The sequence below is a fragment of the Ambystoma mexicanum genome, chromosome 11 (genome assembly GCF_040938575.1).
Source record: "Ambystoma mexicanum isolate Mex_15411 chromosome 11, UKY_AmexF1_1, whole genome shotgun sequence".
Lineage (NCBI taxonomy): Eukaryota > Metazoa > Chordata > Amphibia > Caudata > Ambystomatidae > Ambystoma > Ambystoma mexicanum.
In genome coordinates, this window is record NC_090934.1 from 25,323,618 (window position 1) to 25,337,721 (window position 14,104).

The 14,104-nt window shown below is 49.2% G+C and overlaps 1 protein-coding gene across 1 annotated transcript in view; it reads left to right on the forward strand.

Annotated features, from left to right (window-relative positions):
* The first annotated feature begins 1,555 nt into the window (after positions 1-1,555).
* The window catches only part of RNF19B (ring finger protein 19B), a 148,738-nt gene continuing 136,189 nt past the window's right edge, over positions 1,556-14,104 (forward strand). Inside the window, exon 1 of the mRNA XM_069622449.1 lies at positions 1,556-2,421. Within this exon, the coding sequence (XP_069478550.1) occupies positions 1,967-2,421 (455 nt within the window). The 5' untranslated portion in view covers positions 1,556-1,966. The remainder of the gene's footprint in view (positions 2,422-14,104) is intronic.

The window sequence follows — 14,104 nt, forward strand, 5'->3', positions numbered from 1 at the left end:
GAGCTGGCACATAGGATAAAAGGGGCAAGGGTTCTGTGCATACAAAATGTACAGAAGGTTACCGGTGATTGCACAAAGCGAATGTGTGATGGGATGGAGACAGAGGACTCAGGCATGATGCACAGAGCTTAAATAGAGTACGCCGGTGAGCTCACACACGTTGAGTGAGCTGTACATGGAGACAGTGCTACCGGATCATAGAAATGCAGAGGTGCACTTTTTAAACCCCTCATAACACACAACGCGTAGAGTTTGCTGCTGAGTGAGTGTACACACTCAACAGGTGCAGGGGCTGGTGAGCACATATATGGCATATTTACCTAAGGCTGGTGAGTGTACACAGAACATATTCCTCCACACACCTTACCACAATCTACTCCCTCTATTCCTCCATCCACATTACCCCTCTCCCTTTCTGTTGGGGGTCGCCTGACATGGACATCCGGCAGGCACCCTGAGTGCCCTTCACAGCAGCACATGACAGGCCCAGTGCCCATAGGAGTTAGGTGCCTGCCCTGGACATCCGCAGGTCCCATGGTGCTTGGGGACATCAGCACCAATGGGAGGGTGGGGCATAGCCTGCCAGGCCCCTGACCATGCAGACATCTGCCACTGTACCGGCACGAGGGTCCCACGGCATCAGGGCCCATCTTAAAATGGCAATGCACTTGGTATTGCCACACATAACATGGCCCATCTTAAAAGGGCAATTCACTTAGGAGGGTCACCCACCACACTTTCCTCTCTCATCCTACCTCTCTCTCTCACTAATATTTCCTCTTGCTCATCATCAATGCATCCATGGCAACCCTCCCGATTTAGGTGGGAGACTCCCGATTTTTCAGTGAAAAATACTGCATTTTTCAAGTTCTCCGGCCTAAAATTGGACTTTCCCCAATGCATTCCTATGGGGAAATTGCTCTCTCCCGATTTCTCTGAAGAAATCTCCCTCCCAGGTGCCTCGGAATGTTGGCATGTATGTCAATGCATAGCTCTCAACTCACATGCTTTTAGCGGGTGTCACCCGCCTTGTAAAGGGCTGACTCACCCACCAACCCTCCTGCACGCCCATGCATTCAAATGGACGTCTCACTCGCCGAAAAGAAAATCGGGTGATTTCACCTGCCTTTGCAACACAAATGGTTGAGAGCTATGTCAATGCACCCTTAATCAAATCCATGGCTTCCTCCATGCTCTATTCTCCTTCTCTTGCTCATCATCAATGGCACCCTTAATCAATGACTTCCTCTCTTGCTCATTCCCCTTCTCATTCTGCGCCCCTTATTGCATCCTCCTGTAACACTTTGCTCCCCTCCTTGCACACAGGTGCCTATAAATGCAAGAAACATCTGTAAACGCGGAAACGATTGGCACTGGCAATGCGTGTTGCTTTCTGTGCGGCGACAGTGTTCCCGACCCGACATGGACGCCGACGTGCGCGCCGTAGCCATTGTGTTTTGTGACGCAGCGAGCGCGTTCCCAGCTGGAAGGAGGGAGGGCGGGGCGCGGCGGTGGGCGTCGGCCGCTGACACGGCGCGAGAGCCATTAGCTCGAGGATATGCGCTCGCGCGCGCGCTCGTGGCAGGGGCGGTGCTCAGGGAAGTCCGCCTGGTGCTAGGGAGGGAGCGCTCTTCCTCAGCTGCTTCAGTGACAGCGGCGCGAGCCCAGCCAGAGGACAGGCCTAAGGGGCGGAAGTGGAAATCCCGGGCCGGAAGTGGGACCCTTGGATAGGAAGAGTGACCTAAGAGGCCGGAAGTGGGGGTGCCGGACCGGAGTCCCGACCACTGCACACAGGAAGCGGCCCAATTACCGGAAGAAACCGGGCCCGGGCCGGACGGGGTGCGAGGGAGACCGGAGCGGGAGAAACCCCCCCACGGGTGCGAGAGAGACCGGAGCGGCCATCACTGACACCGAGGGGGACCCGCCCGGCCCCGAAGTGATACCCTGGGCCCGCAGGGGCCCCGCCATGGCCCCCGAGTCCCCGTGCGCGGAGGCGGGCCCCGGGGGACTGCGGCGGCGCGTCCGGCGGCGGCTGGACCTGAGGCGGGTGTTCGTGCGGCGGCGGCGTGAGCCTCCCCCGCCGCTGCCTGCCCCCGCGCCCGCCCCGCCGCCCAATCCTCCGCCGCCCCCGGACAGCCCCGCCGAGTGCCCCCTGTGCCTGGAGCCGCAGCCGCCGGGCCCCCCGCTGCTGCCCTGCCCGCACCGCTCGTGCCTGGCCTGCCTGCGCCAGTACCTGCGCATCGAGATCACCGAGAGCCGCGTGGACATCTGCTGCCCGGAGTGCGCCGAGCGCCTGCAGCCGCACCACGTCCGCGCCATCCTGCAGGACCCCCCGCTGCTCTGCAAGTACGAGGCCTTCGTGCTGCGCCGGCACCTGGCGCAGGACCCCGACTGCCGCTGGTGCCCGGCGCCCGACTGCGGGTGAGTGTCGCGGATGGGCCTCTGGGGAGGGGAGGGTGGGGGCACGAGTCTGCTTCAGGGGGGCCACGGACCTGGGACTCTGGCGGTGGGGGGGTGGGGGCACGAGTCTGCTCCAGGGGGGCCACGGGCCCGGGACTCTGGCGGTGGGGGGGGGCACGAGTCTGCTCCAGGGGGTGGTGTGTGGGTGATGGATGCACGGTCTGCAGCAATCTGCTGGAACTAGCCATCATGGTGGTCCTGATGTACCACAAACCCCCCCCCCCAATACGCCCCCAGGCCCGCTTATCTTAAGTTTGCCTTTGTGTGGCTGACCCTGGCTACACATAGTTGATTGGTCTCTGCATGGTGGGGGGTTCTGCCCTCGCTACCACCATCCTTCTTTGCTGCCAGTGCCTACGTCCCCATCCTCGCCATGGCCCCCGGCACGATCGGTCCTGTGGCCTCCTCCTTCCCAGACCCCGGGGAAAGCCCACTGTTGCCGTCTGCCCACTTCCTCTAGCCGCAGGTTCCCTGTTCTGTTCTCGTGGTTTCTTACTGTTCGCCCTCCACCGCTTGGAATCCCCCTATCCCCCCCTCTAGAATGCACATTCTTTGCATACTTCTCGCCGGGGAAGTCCGCTTGGACCACTGTTCTTTCGGGAGGTGGGCCTTAATGCCTACCGTGTGTTCATTGGTGGATCAGCCAAGTCTGCTTCTTGTAGGTTGTTTGAGCTCCCCCGCCCAGTTTAGGGAGGGAGGTAGATGTATATTGAACTCTGCTCAGAAAACTATCCTGCCTTTCGCTTTCTCTTTCATGTTCCTGTAAACGGCCCCAATGCCTGGAACCGAGCGAGACTGAGCCTGTGGCGAGCCCTTTTTTTGCTCGTGGTTTGACATGATCTGTTGGTGGTTTTGTGTATATCCTGTGTGTTTGGTGGAAGGCGATAGTGTGCCACAGGAACGGGTTGAATCTAATTAGGTGGGCTGGATAGCCTCATGCTTCGCCACTGAGATCAGTGAAAGAGCTGAAGTTTGACATTGAATGCCTGCTCTGTTGGCTTGCTTGGGTGCCTGTCTGTCGCTGGCATAGTTCCTCCATGCCATGGGTTGCAGGGTGTAACACCTGAAGCAGTGGATCAGGGGTGTCGGTAGAAGATGCCGTTGGCTTTGGTGACTGTATTTATTTTATTTATTTGACATTTATAAAGCGCTCACATAGCCCGCAGGCATCGAGGCGCTGCAATTTATTGGTGTAGCTGTTCTGGTCTGGGAGACTTTGTCCTCTGACAGAGGAGTTGGTGGGTTTGTGTGTTCTGATGCGTACAGTTCGGAAGGGCCAATTTATCGTGTTAGTGATGTAGGTGGCCTTATCGGGAGCATTTCAGGTGCCTCCATACAGTGAGGAGCTTTTAGCGCTGCATGTGGATATACAGATTTGATTGGGACTGCAACGTTTATACGTTAAGTTGGATTCATACTAAAGACTGATAATGGAGAGATCAGGAGGTTAGGGCAAGGATGACATGTCAACACACCATGGCCAACGAAGCCAGCCTAGGTAACAGCAATGGTTCATCAACAGGGAAAAGGATAGGAAGTGAATGGATGGAAAATATACAGCACCAATACCAGTGCTAGGGGTTAAGATTGGCGAAGGAGGAGCTAAAAGCAGATCCTGGGTAGATCATTTACCAGGGACCGGCAGCTACCACTGGGGAATGAGGAGTTAGTACAAAATGTCCCACACACACATTTGTCAATTTATGATCCCTTGTGCTTTGTGTGACAGGGTTAAAATGAAACTTTACACACATTTGATCAGTTCAAGAACATTCAGCCACATTAAATTAATATCATATAAAGATGAAAGCAATTTAAAGTTAAAAACATCGGTTAGCAATTTATCATTGGGATTATTCAGCAAAATACACCACAAATCATACCAAGATAAAAATGGGTGAATACTAAAATATTCCTTGACTCTCTTCGCGAAGATCTGATGTAGGCAATCAACAACTATTTAGATCCACCTACAGCCATAGCATATGTGGTCGGCTCGAGGAACCCCAGAATGTCTTGCTATAACATCGTTGGTTGGCAGAAGATTTAATCCGCAACCGTAGAGTTCTGAGGAAAGGGGAAGCATGTCTTATCAAACATTGCCGTGGGGCATTATAAGGTGTGACGTCCATCAGAAAATGTTGATATCTTGACACAAGCTTCTCCCTATTCAGTCTCAAAGTGCACCTTCTTGACCTTGCTTGGGTTACTTTCCAACTCTTCCAGGGGTTTGTCAACCAACAGCAGGAGTACAGAATTCACCCAATGCTCAAAAACGACAGTTAAACTGAGTAAACATGAGGTTAAGTTCCTTAATGTAAATGTAGGAGGGTACATTATACTGCACAACGCTTGTTTCATCATGGGGAGGGGGGTGCCACCTGTAAGCTTCAAAAGGAGTTTACCTAGAAACGCCCCTCCTCCTCGTTTAATTTAGCCACCTTGGTTTCAACTCCATACGTCAACCTTGGAACAATAACCTGATTGAATAATTTGATGACAGGGATCCATGCAAAACGCCCATATTTCTTATCTAATATACATAGTTGACATACTGCTGTGATCGTATACAGTCTCAGTGTGTTTGACACCAACATGTTAGGCCGCCTGGAACTAACAACTCCCAAATATTCAAACTCGGTTACCTGTATCCTTGCATCCTGAATATGCCATATAAAATTTGCTCTCCCAGCGATACTTTCTATTTTCTTGTTAAAATTTCAACCTTTTTGATTTTGGTAGGCCGATCTCGGACTCAATTCCTTTAAAAATGTCTGTGCTCTCAGCAAATACCCCTGCAGTCCTATAGCCTTATATCAACTAAACAAGGTTATCTGAGTAAAGGAGATATTGTATAATATGCCCCAATCTTGGTGAATTAACCCCTGAGCCTTCTAATACAGCCATGGTGCCCAAAATATATAAATTAAAAAGAAAATGAGCAAGTACATAACCTCGTCTTAAGCCATGTACAACAGTGATCCACCCTGAATAGGAGCCACACTTATCAAGTCTGACCTTTAATCCTAAGGTCTTGGTACAGGAATTCCAACATCAGTATCGGGTCCGCCGGGCATCCCCATAATGTACTGCAGTCAACAGTCGTACGCTTTTGTAAAGTCTGCCTTTCCCCTGTTCTCCACAGACAAGGTTTCTAGACAAGTCCGATCTATGAAAGTCTCGTAAAAACAGGTTCACCGCTGTTCCTCTAAAACCACCAAGGACCACATCGACTCCCTGGCTCCTGTCCTGGCTGACTTCTGCAACTACTCCTTCGCCACTGGAGTCTTCCCATCCCCCTGAAGCACTCCCTTGTGCACCCTCTTCTCAAGAAACCCTCTGCTGACCCCTCCTGCCAAGCTAACTATCGCCAATCTCCATCACTCCTTTCCCAGGCAAGCTCCTGGAGAAACTGGCCATCTCCCAGCTTAATGTCCACGCTGAATCTGTTGATTGTCTTCATGACCATCAGTCTGGCTTCAGAGCTGCCAGAAGCACAGAAATTGCTCTCCTGAACATAAGTGAAGACCTGCTCTCCAACCTTGACTTTAACACCCCCTCTGTTCTCATCTTGCTTGATCTCTCTTCTGCCTTTGATACTGCCAACCATGCTATCCTGCTCAATTGTCTGTGATAACCTGGGTATCACCGGTCAGGCCCTGGCGTGGCTGACTTCTTTCCTCTTTGACCGACCCTCCCAGATCCAACTTGGGTCCTTCCTCTGTGCCATCTTTTTCTCTACCTGTGGTGTCCCCCAGGGGTCTAACCTCTCTCGCTGACTGTTCAACCAAAACCTGGCACTCCTTGCCCATCGCATTGCCGCTCTGCCCCAACTTTCAGTGCTATGCGGATGACACTAAGCTCATTTTCAGACTACCTTCGGCCACTTCTTCTCCTTCCCTCATCCCTGTCTGTCTGCTATCCGGGAGTGGTGTGGTGCCAAATGACCTCTGCCTTAATGCCAGTAAGACTGAGTTTCTCCATCGGCACACCCGCTCCCTCCTTTCTTGTTGCTCTCTGGTCAGCCTCTTAGCCCTCTTCCTGCTCTCACCTGCATGGATAAAAACCTCTGGGTCATTTTTCGACTCAACACTCTCCTTCTCTCCGACGTCTCCAAGAAGTCACACTATCGGCTGCACCTCCTCAGAGGTATTCTTCCTTTCCTCCCTTCCCCCAGAAACTCACTGTCTCCAGAGATCTGGTTTTCTGTGGCTGGATGACTGCAGCAGCCTCTTTTTAAATCTGCCTGCCTCCACTCTCCGCCCTTTGCAACTTATCCAGGACAGGACTGCGAAACTTGTCCTTGGCCTCAAGCCCAGGGATTGTCTCTCTCCAGGACTGAAATCTCTGCACTGGCTCCCAATGGCTGTGAGGATTAAGTTCAAAACCCTATGCATTGTCCAAAATGCCTTCTGGGGAACGGAGCCTCAATACCTTCAACTCTCTTCCTAAATATCTTCCTTCTCGAGCTCTTCGCTTATCCGCCTCCAACTCCCTCTGGGTCAGTCGCTTCTTCAAGCAACGAGTTGGTGGTAGATCTTTCTTCAGCTGGGGACTCCCTCTGGAACAGCCTCCCTTAAACTTGAGGAGAACCATCTCCGGTTCCGGAGGCACTTCAAAACCTTTCTCTTTGCTTCTGCTTTTTCCCCTGCTAACCTGGCTGAAGCCGGAACTGCACTGTTTACCTCTGGACACCCCCTCTGAGTGCGGGCCCAGGTCCCACCCCCGCCGGTCACACGCACCGCACTGCTTGCTTGGCAACCCCCGCGCTTGGGGACTGTTTTCTCTAGCTCTCCAGTCGCCATACCAGCACTTGACACCTGATGTTTGCAGTACCCTTGCACGTGCTGGCTGTTACTCTACTTATCTACTCCCATGTACTACACTGTCCCTTCCCATGCACTTGTGCAATCTGAATGACACCTGGCCTAGTAGGATTGTTGTCTGTCCTCCCTTTGTTCATCCCCCTTGCCTCGTGCCCGTTATAAATGTCATGATATCATAAGGAAAGCAAAATGAATGGTACATTTAGCCTGAAATGCCTGTTTTTTTAGTAATTGGAGGATCAACCCTGTCAGAGATTTGTTAAGCAGAATGACAACTCGCTGATTATGGCTAACTTCAGAGCCTTTTTTTAATCCACATCTCTGGTGTCCCAGGAATATGAAGCAATTACTATTTGCTGACTTTAAACTAGAAGTCCATAGGGGACCAGTTCTTGTTTTAGTCTCAGCCAGTTCACCCACAGATGTATCCTAATTCTTGGATTAATCAGATTTGTCTGGGTCGCTCAGAATGGAGTAGGATGTATTTTCCCTGTCGGCCGTAGTTCCCCTTAAAAATATATTTATATATTCTTCTTGGGTGTTCTTTTCCAGGCAAACCCTCCCAACTTGCAAGAATATCAATGGTTTTCCTCTCACTTCTGCTCACAGGGATTGTCTCTCAGCTGCTTTATCCCACTTTATTTGTACTTCTAGTCCCATTGACTTGTGTCCCGCTCCGTGAGCGAGCGTTTTAATCAGCTTCCCTTCTCCTCATGTTGAGAGAGTGTTCGTCTTTCTTTATATCCGATTGTCGTTGCCTTCAATCGGGTCAGTTTCACTCTGCATTCAAACTCACTGACCCGTCGCTCGATGTCCCCGAAACCCCTCTCCCCCGCCTCCCCCCATCAGACTGCTTGCGGCTGGGGCAGGTCAGTCTGCTGTGCTCCATCCTCACCAGTTGCTGCTTATGCAATTCTCCTCAATCACGCTCCCGTAAAACAGGAATTCTCGCAGCTTCTCATACTGTGTTGCTGCCCAATGCAGCAGTTTCTTTTCTGTCAGTCTAACATGGCTGACTTCAAACTGAAAGTCTTTTACTCATAAACCGCTTCATTCGTCAGGGCTTCAATAAGCCCATTCGTAGGCACCTTCCCTCCTCTTCACACACCCCCTGAAAACAAACCAACGCAGTACGTTAGAGGAAGGCCCCATCACCTAGCAGCTCTCGTCATTCGCTAAGCAAACTGTCTATCAATTCCCCAGGGTCCCTCCTCCTGCAGCTATCCCATTTAGGGCTGTGTACCCTTGCGAAATCTGGACTGGTTATAGTCCAGCATATTTGCAGAAATTGCCCACCTCACCAATGAATGCAAAACAGAACAAGAGTGGCTTCTCTCCACGTCCTTGGACACCCATTTAACCGTAACACATTGCGATACAGCTGAAGTAAGACTTGAGCCCATAATTGTGGCTCAGATGGTACTATCTGGGCCAGGAGCATTTGAAGACTTGGCCTTTCTTGTGGCCAACGAGATGCCCTCTAATTCAACGTACAACCGTGCCCATAACTTGCTCCCACTGGATAACCGGTTTTGAAGTCGGACCCTCCCACCATGGAGACAATCTAAAGCATACCGTACTGTAAACTCCTCCCATACCTGACCAGCAGTAGTGGTGCAGCATTGAATGCTGCTGCACCTCCCCACTCCCTCGAATTAGATTCCAAAAGTTAGCCACCTGAGAAGATGACATTTGAGCATCTGCTTGTAGCAGAAGTGCTCGATGTCCCCATATCAAATTCCTGTTGACTTTTGGAAATTTTATATTGTACATCAATGGCAGATTTAATAATTGCCCTGATGTTACCTCACAATTCTCCTTGTTGCGCACGTTGGCCCCATGTCTTAGGACTGTGGAGCAAGTACTGCAGAGGTTGGAGGCCTGGTATTAAAGCAATAAGTTGGACTGGAGGGAATGACCAAGGACACATCGACAAAAAAATCTACATCAACTCCTGTTCAACCCAAGCATCGAATTTGAGAGCATATTTGGGAGTCCAGTTAACTGCATACTTCTGTGGGTTAATTAATAGCGTGTCAGACAACAAATCCCAACCTGATCTGGTGATAACCCCAAAGCTAAACCCAAATCGGGCATGGTCACTGGCTTCATTTGGCTCAACACACAAGCAATCCAAAAAGGAAAGGCGAGTGGACACAAACCCAAAATCAAGGGTAGATTTAGAGCGAACCCATGCCCAGGTATATTTTGGCAGAATATCTGCCCCAAAATTACCATTGAGGGGAACTAAATCAAAAACACCAAAACATTCTAGAAGCGGTAATCCTCGGAGTCTCAGATGTTGGGGAAAACATCTGAGATACCTTACCGTCTACTGTCCAAGCTCTCTGAATTAAAATCTCCCAATACAATAAAACACACATTTGACAGAGCATACTCTTCAAAAACATTTGGGGATTGCTGCAAGAAGTGGTTTGTGCATTAAAATCATTTAAGACCACTGGAATTCCAATTTCTTGCACCAGAGCGTCAAACTGTTATTTTGCATCCCGAGATGTCGGAGCAGGGAACTTGAATGTTCACAATATTACAATTGGGAAAAACACGCCAAGCACAAATTAGGCCACCATATAGATGACCCTTTGTGCCTTTCATTGATGGCTTATGTACGACAGTGAACCCATCAAGCAAAGGAGCATCTAACATATATGATTCCTGTATGCAAATGAAATCTGCTTGAGAGCCAAGTACCACGTTTGTGCTCAAATGGCTAAACCCACTTGTGTTCCATGATTCTAGTTTATCCTGAGGAAGACTTTGCATTGGGTTGTGCTGATGTAATGAGTTAATGATATGAGACCAGTCATAAGTCAGACACTTGATGCTTTTCTGGTAAATGGCCAGCCTACTCACTCAATTTCCCAGCATTCACTTATCTTTAAGGGTTCGCACAAGTTTGAGCCAATTGCAGCTGGGGTATGCTTGGCCAAAACCGCCTCTCACCAGTCATTTGAAAGTAAATAACCCATAATAAACATTCTCCTTCAGCCATAACCATATTGTAAACGAGTTTTGTATACAACCCAATTTTCACCAAATCGACTCAACATAAGTCTGAAGAGAATTCTGGCAATCTTTTTGATGACTAAAATTGGAGTATTGGTATTTGGCTAAAAAGTGGCAAAATGTTTTCTGTTTATCGGTTAAAGGTCCTTGACCTTGAAGGTTCGACTCAACAAACGTAAATTAAAGGATCTTCAAAGAGATCTGTCTGGGAGGCGGGCTGTGACACCTTTGCTACTCGGCTGTCTCACTATGCAGAGGGACTGAAAGTTGGCGCCCCTGTGGACCCCTCATGGGTCTATCAGGCACTAGCCGCCGACCCTCCAGAAAATTCAAGAGAGCCGTTTTCAATGTAACAACTGGCTCTGCGTAAGGCGTACAATGGCAAACTGTCGGCTCCCGGTTTTTAGAAACAGCACAAGTTACTAAGACTAGCACCAGGGGCACATGGCTAAGCACACTTGGCGCCCTAAATGATAAGGAAAGTTCCACATCCCCCTGCTGGCAAGTCTGTCACAGCTACATCCGAAACATGAGAATATGTAGATACGGTAAGCGGTTATCAAGGATTTCTTATTTGCTTCCACGAAGGGTGTAGTAAGTAAACCCACAGCTGGGTTTGGACTCCTACGTTTGGATGACCCCTTTCCAGAAATGCCCCCTCATTCGAAAAGCCACGTAACTGGTCCGGTTGAGGGTCCTCTTCCTCTGAGAGAGTTTGTCTGAGCTTTCAGGGATTTAAATGAACCTTTGTTTCTGGGAAAAGCCTGCTTTGACTGAATCTGGCGCTTAACTTTCTTCCTCCTTCTACGACCAAACACAATTGATAATGTTGGGGGTTCCCCAATATGAGGCTTAGGAGGAGATAACACATTTGTCTTGATTAACTGAGATTAAGCAGAATTAAGCTCCAAAGCTACAGGACCTGCAAAAGTAGGAACAATAGCTAAGATATGCTCCGTGGTTGCCTCACCCATAGCTAGACCTCCCGTGTTATTTTGGGGGCCAGATACCACAGTTTGGCTAGCAACAGAAGCTGGATGCGCACCTTTCAATTGTACGCTTTTCTCTAATACCAGTGGGACATTCATTGCCATAATAAAACCTCCCAAAAAGTTCATTTTGGCAAGTAATTCTTTCACAGATGGTCTAACTTCTGAGTTCGTACATGTTCATCGCATGACCCCGATCCATGGTATCCAATATACGATTCAATATAGCATCCACTATTGGCTCCTCCTGAATCGATGAATTGGGAGATGACATCACATGTTTGTTCTTAGTATCTGAAAGCCTAGCGTCCAACACTGGGGATGAACAGGCTGTAAGACCTGCCCTGCTTGATTGAAAAATGAGCGAACATCTGCTGGCGGGGTATCCATGATCGACAATGGGGAGCCTGTCCTCCTGATCGTTGAACCAAAGGTGGAAGAGAAACTGGTTTGTACAATTTCACCTCGTCCTTGTATCGTGTACAAGATGGGGACCCATGCACAGATACACCATTGGGGCCGCCCAAAGAGGTGAGTTTGCTTTGCAGGAAAAAAAACAACCAGAGCCAAAATGGGCACATCTGAGATTAGGTTAGGACCCACACAATCTGTGCAGTCCTCCGGGCAGCGTGCGCTAATGAAAGGGAAAAAACTGCATTAGATGTAATATCTGAGGAGATAGCTTGTTTGGGGGGGGGGGGAAATGTGAAGGGTCCGCCTTAAGGGGGAATTTCAATCGGCTGCGCTTCCATAGAGTCCAAATTGCAGGAGGAAAACCTGCCGCTGTGCAACCTGACGCCTGTCACAGAACCAGAACTAAAACTTGGTGCACAGTACTTCTGGTCCCCTAGGGGGGAGGAAATGGAGGGCTGGCACAGTTGTAATTAAAAAAATCCAGAGCCAAGCAGAGCTCGAAGGCGTTCAGCCCATAGTCACTCTGAGCTATTAAGCTCCAACACTACTTCAAAGACTACTTTGTGCACGGATAAAAAATTGTGGTTATGACACAATTAAGGTGGTACGGATAACCCCAATTTTAAAGGGAGAGGCCTGGTGTGACCCAGAAATACTGTCTCATACCTAGAACGGCGCAATCTGGTAGAAAAGCTTAGCTCTGGGCACACGCAAGGGTCTGGGAAATGGTGGGCAGCTACACGCTCTTCTCCCACCCTGTTACTTTATCTCAGCTCCCAGCTTGCAGCAACTCTCTCGCGGCTTTCCCTGCAGCCGCTGCTGCAGCTACACAGCTTCAGCTTCTCGGAGCATCCGAATGTTGGAGGGAAGACGAAAGGTACGCCCGAAAGTTAGAGGACAGGATGTCAAGCCGCGCTGCTCGATCTAACCACACACGTCGCAGTAGCTCCTGGCAGGTGTTGTCAAGCTAACCAGGCCCCTCTAGGCTATAAGCAGGAGCTAAATAGTTCAAAGCTCCCGTCAATGTCGAACCCTGCAGAATGGTGCCTAAAATATGGACCCTCCCGTCCCCTGCACACGAAGGCTCAAACAGTTCAATTAAATACTTTTTTGACAATAAACTACTTTACCAATTATTTTTCAGAGGTCAACCAGTTGCTCGGCGACCATTTCCCCTTCAGAAGCTGAACTGTAAATCTAAACAAAAAATCGAATGTATAGCGTCCTGTTGACATTATTCCAAATCATACTGTGTATTTCAACTTGCAAATAACCCTAGTGATCATCCTGTCGTAGTTATCTTTCCACTACATAGTGATCCAAGTTCCCAATTCAAAAGGCATCCGTGTGCCCATGAGCCACCACCTATCCATCGTGATGTGAGGCTCCGTGAGGACCATCCACCACCAATCTAGTAGCTGTACCAAGTATATATGATCCAACAGTGAAATGCTTAGAACCCAAGCCCAGCTTGAAACTAGTTCTCACATGCCTGACGCACTTTTACTCAGGAACTGCCAACAGTTTGAAACGACATAGCCTATTTTCATAAAGCTTTTAGCCAATATCAATCTGTGCTGTTAAGAATGGTCAGATAAACGAAGACAACAAAAATATAAAGCTATTGAAACAACCTTATTTAATATTGAATTATAACAATTGAGGTAAACGTGATCTAACGCATACTTTCCCAGAGACCTCCACATGGTCAATGGATGGCGGCTCATATTTGAAAACTCACCTTTCCGCTGAAATCACCATGTACTAGTGTATCGAGCCAGGAGGCGAAATCTGAAGGAAAAAAGCCAGATGATGCCAATGTTGCAACAATACCGTCTATTGTAGGTATCATCCAAGTTGTGTGTGTGTCAGCCAAGGGGAGCAGAGCTGTCTTATTGACTTACTTGCAGCTACCCAAATCTCCTTCCCTTGCCCCCGGGCATTCGATTGGCGGCGTCTCTGCTAATGCTAGGCGCGTACAAGGATCACGTGATTCTGGATGTCTACAATGGACAGAGTAGCAGTGTAGCCATTTACCCACAAAGACAAGCCGTGATTTTTGCCATATGAAATTCCTGGAAATCGAGGGTACTTTTTATGCATCTTGGATAGTGAACATCAGCCTTGTTTTGTCTGAAGGTTGACCCACGGACATCATACGATGCTATCTAGGCACAAAATTGGCACTCTCCATTGGCTAGTGATATCTAACTCTTGGCGAGTAAGAAATGGTTTGCTTTGTTAATGTATAGATTTGATTTGAGGTAGCACTTTATTTTGTTTGAAAAACAAAAATGTTATGGCTTGCTGACAGAACCTGAATTTCTTTTTGTCCCCTGTTACTACCCCAAGACATCCTCTGTATTGACCCTGAGGAATGCGTACACC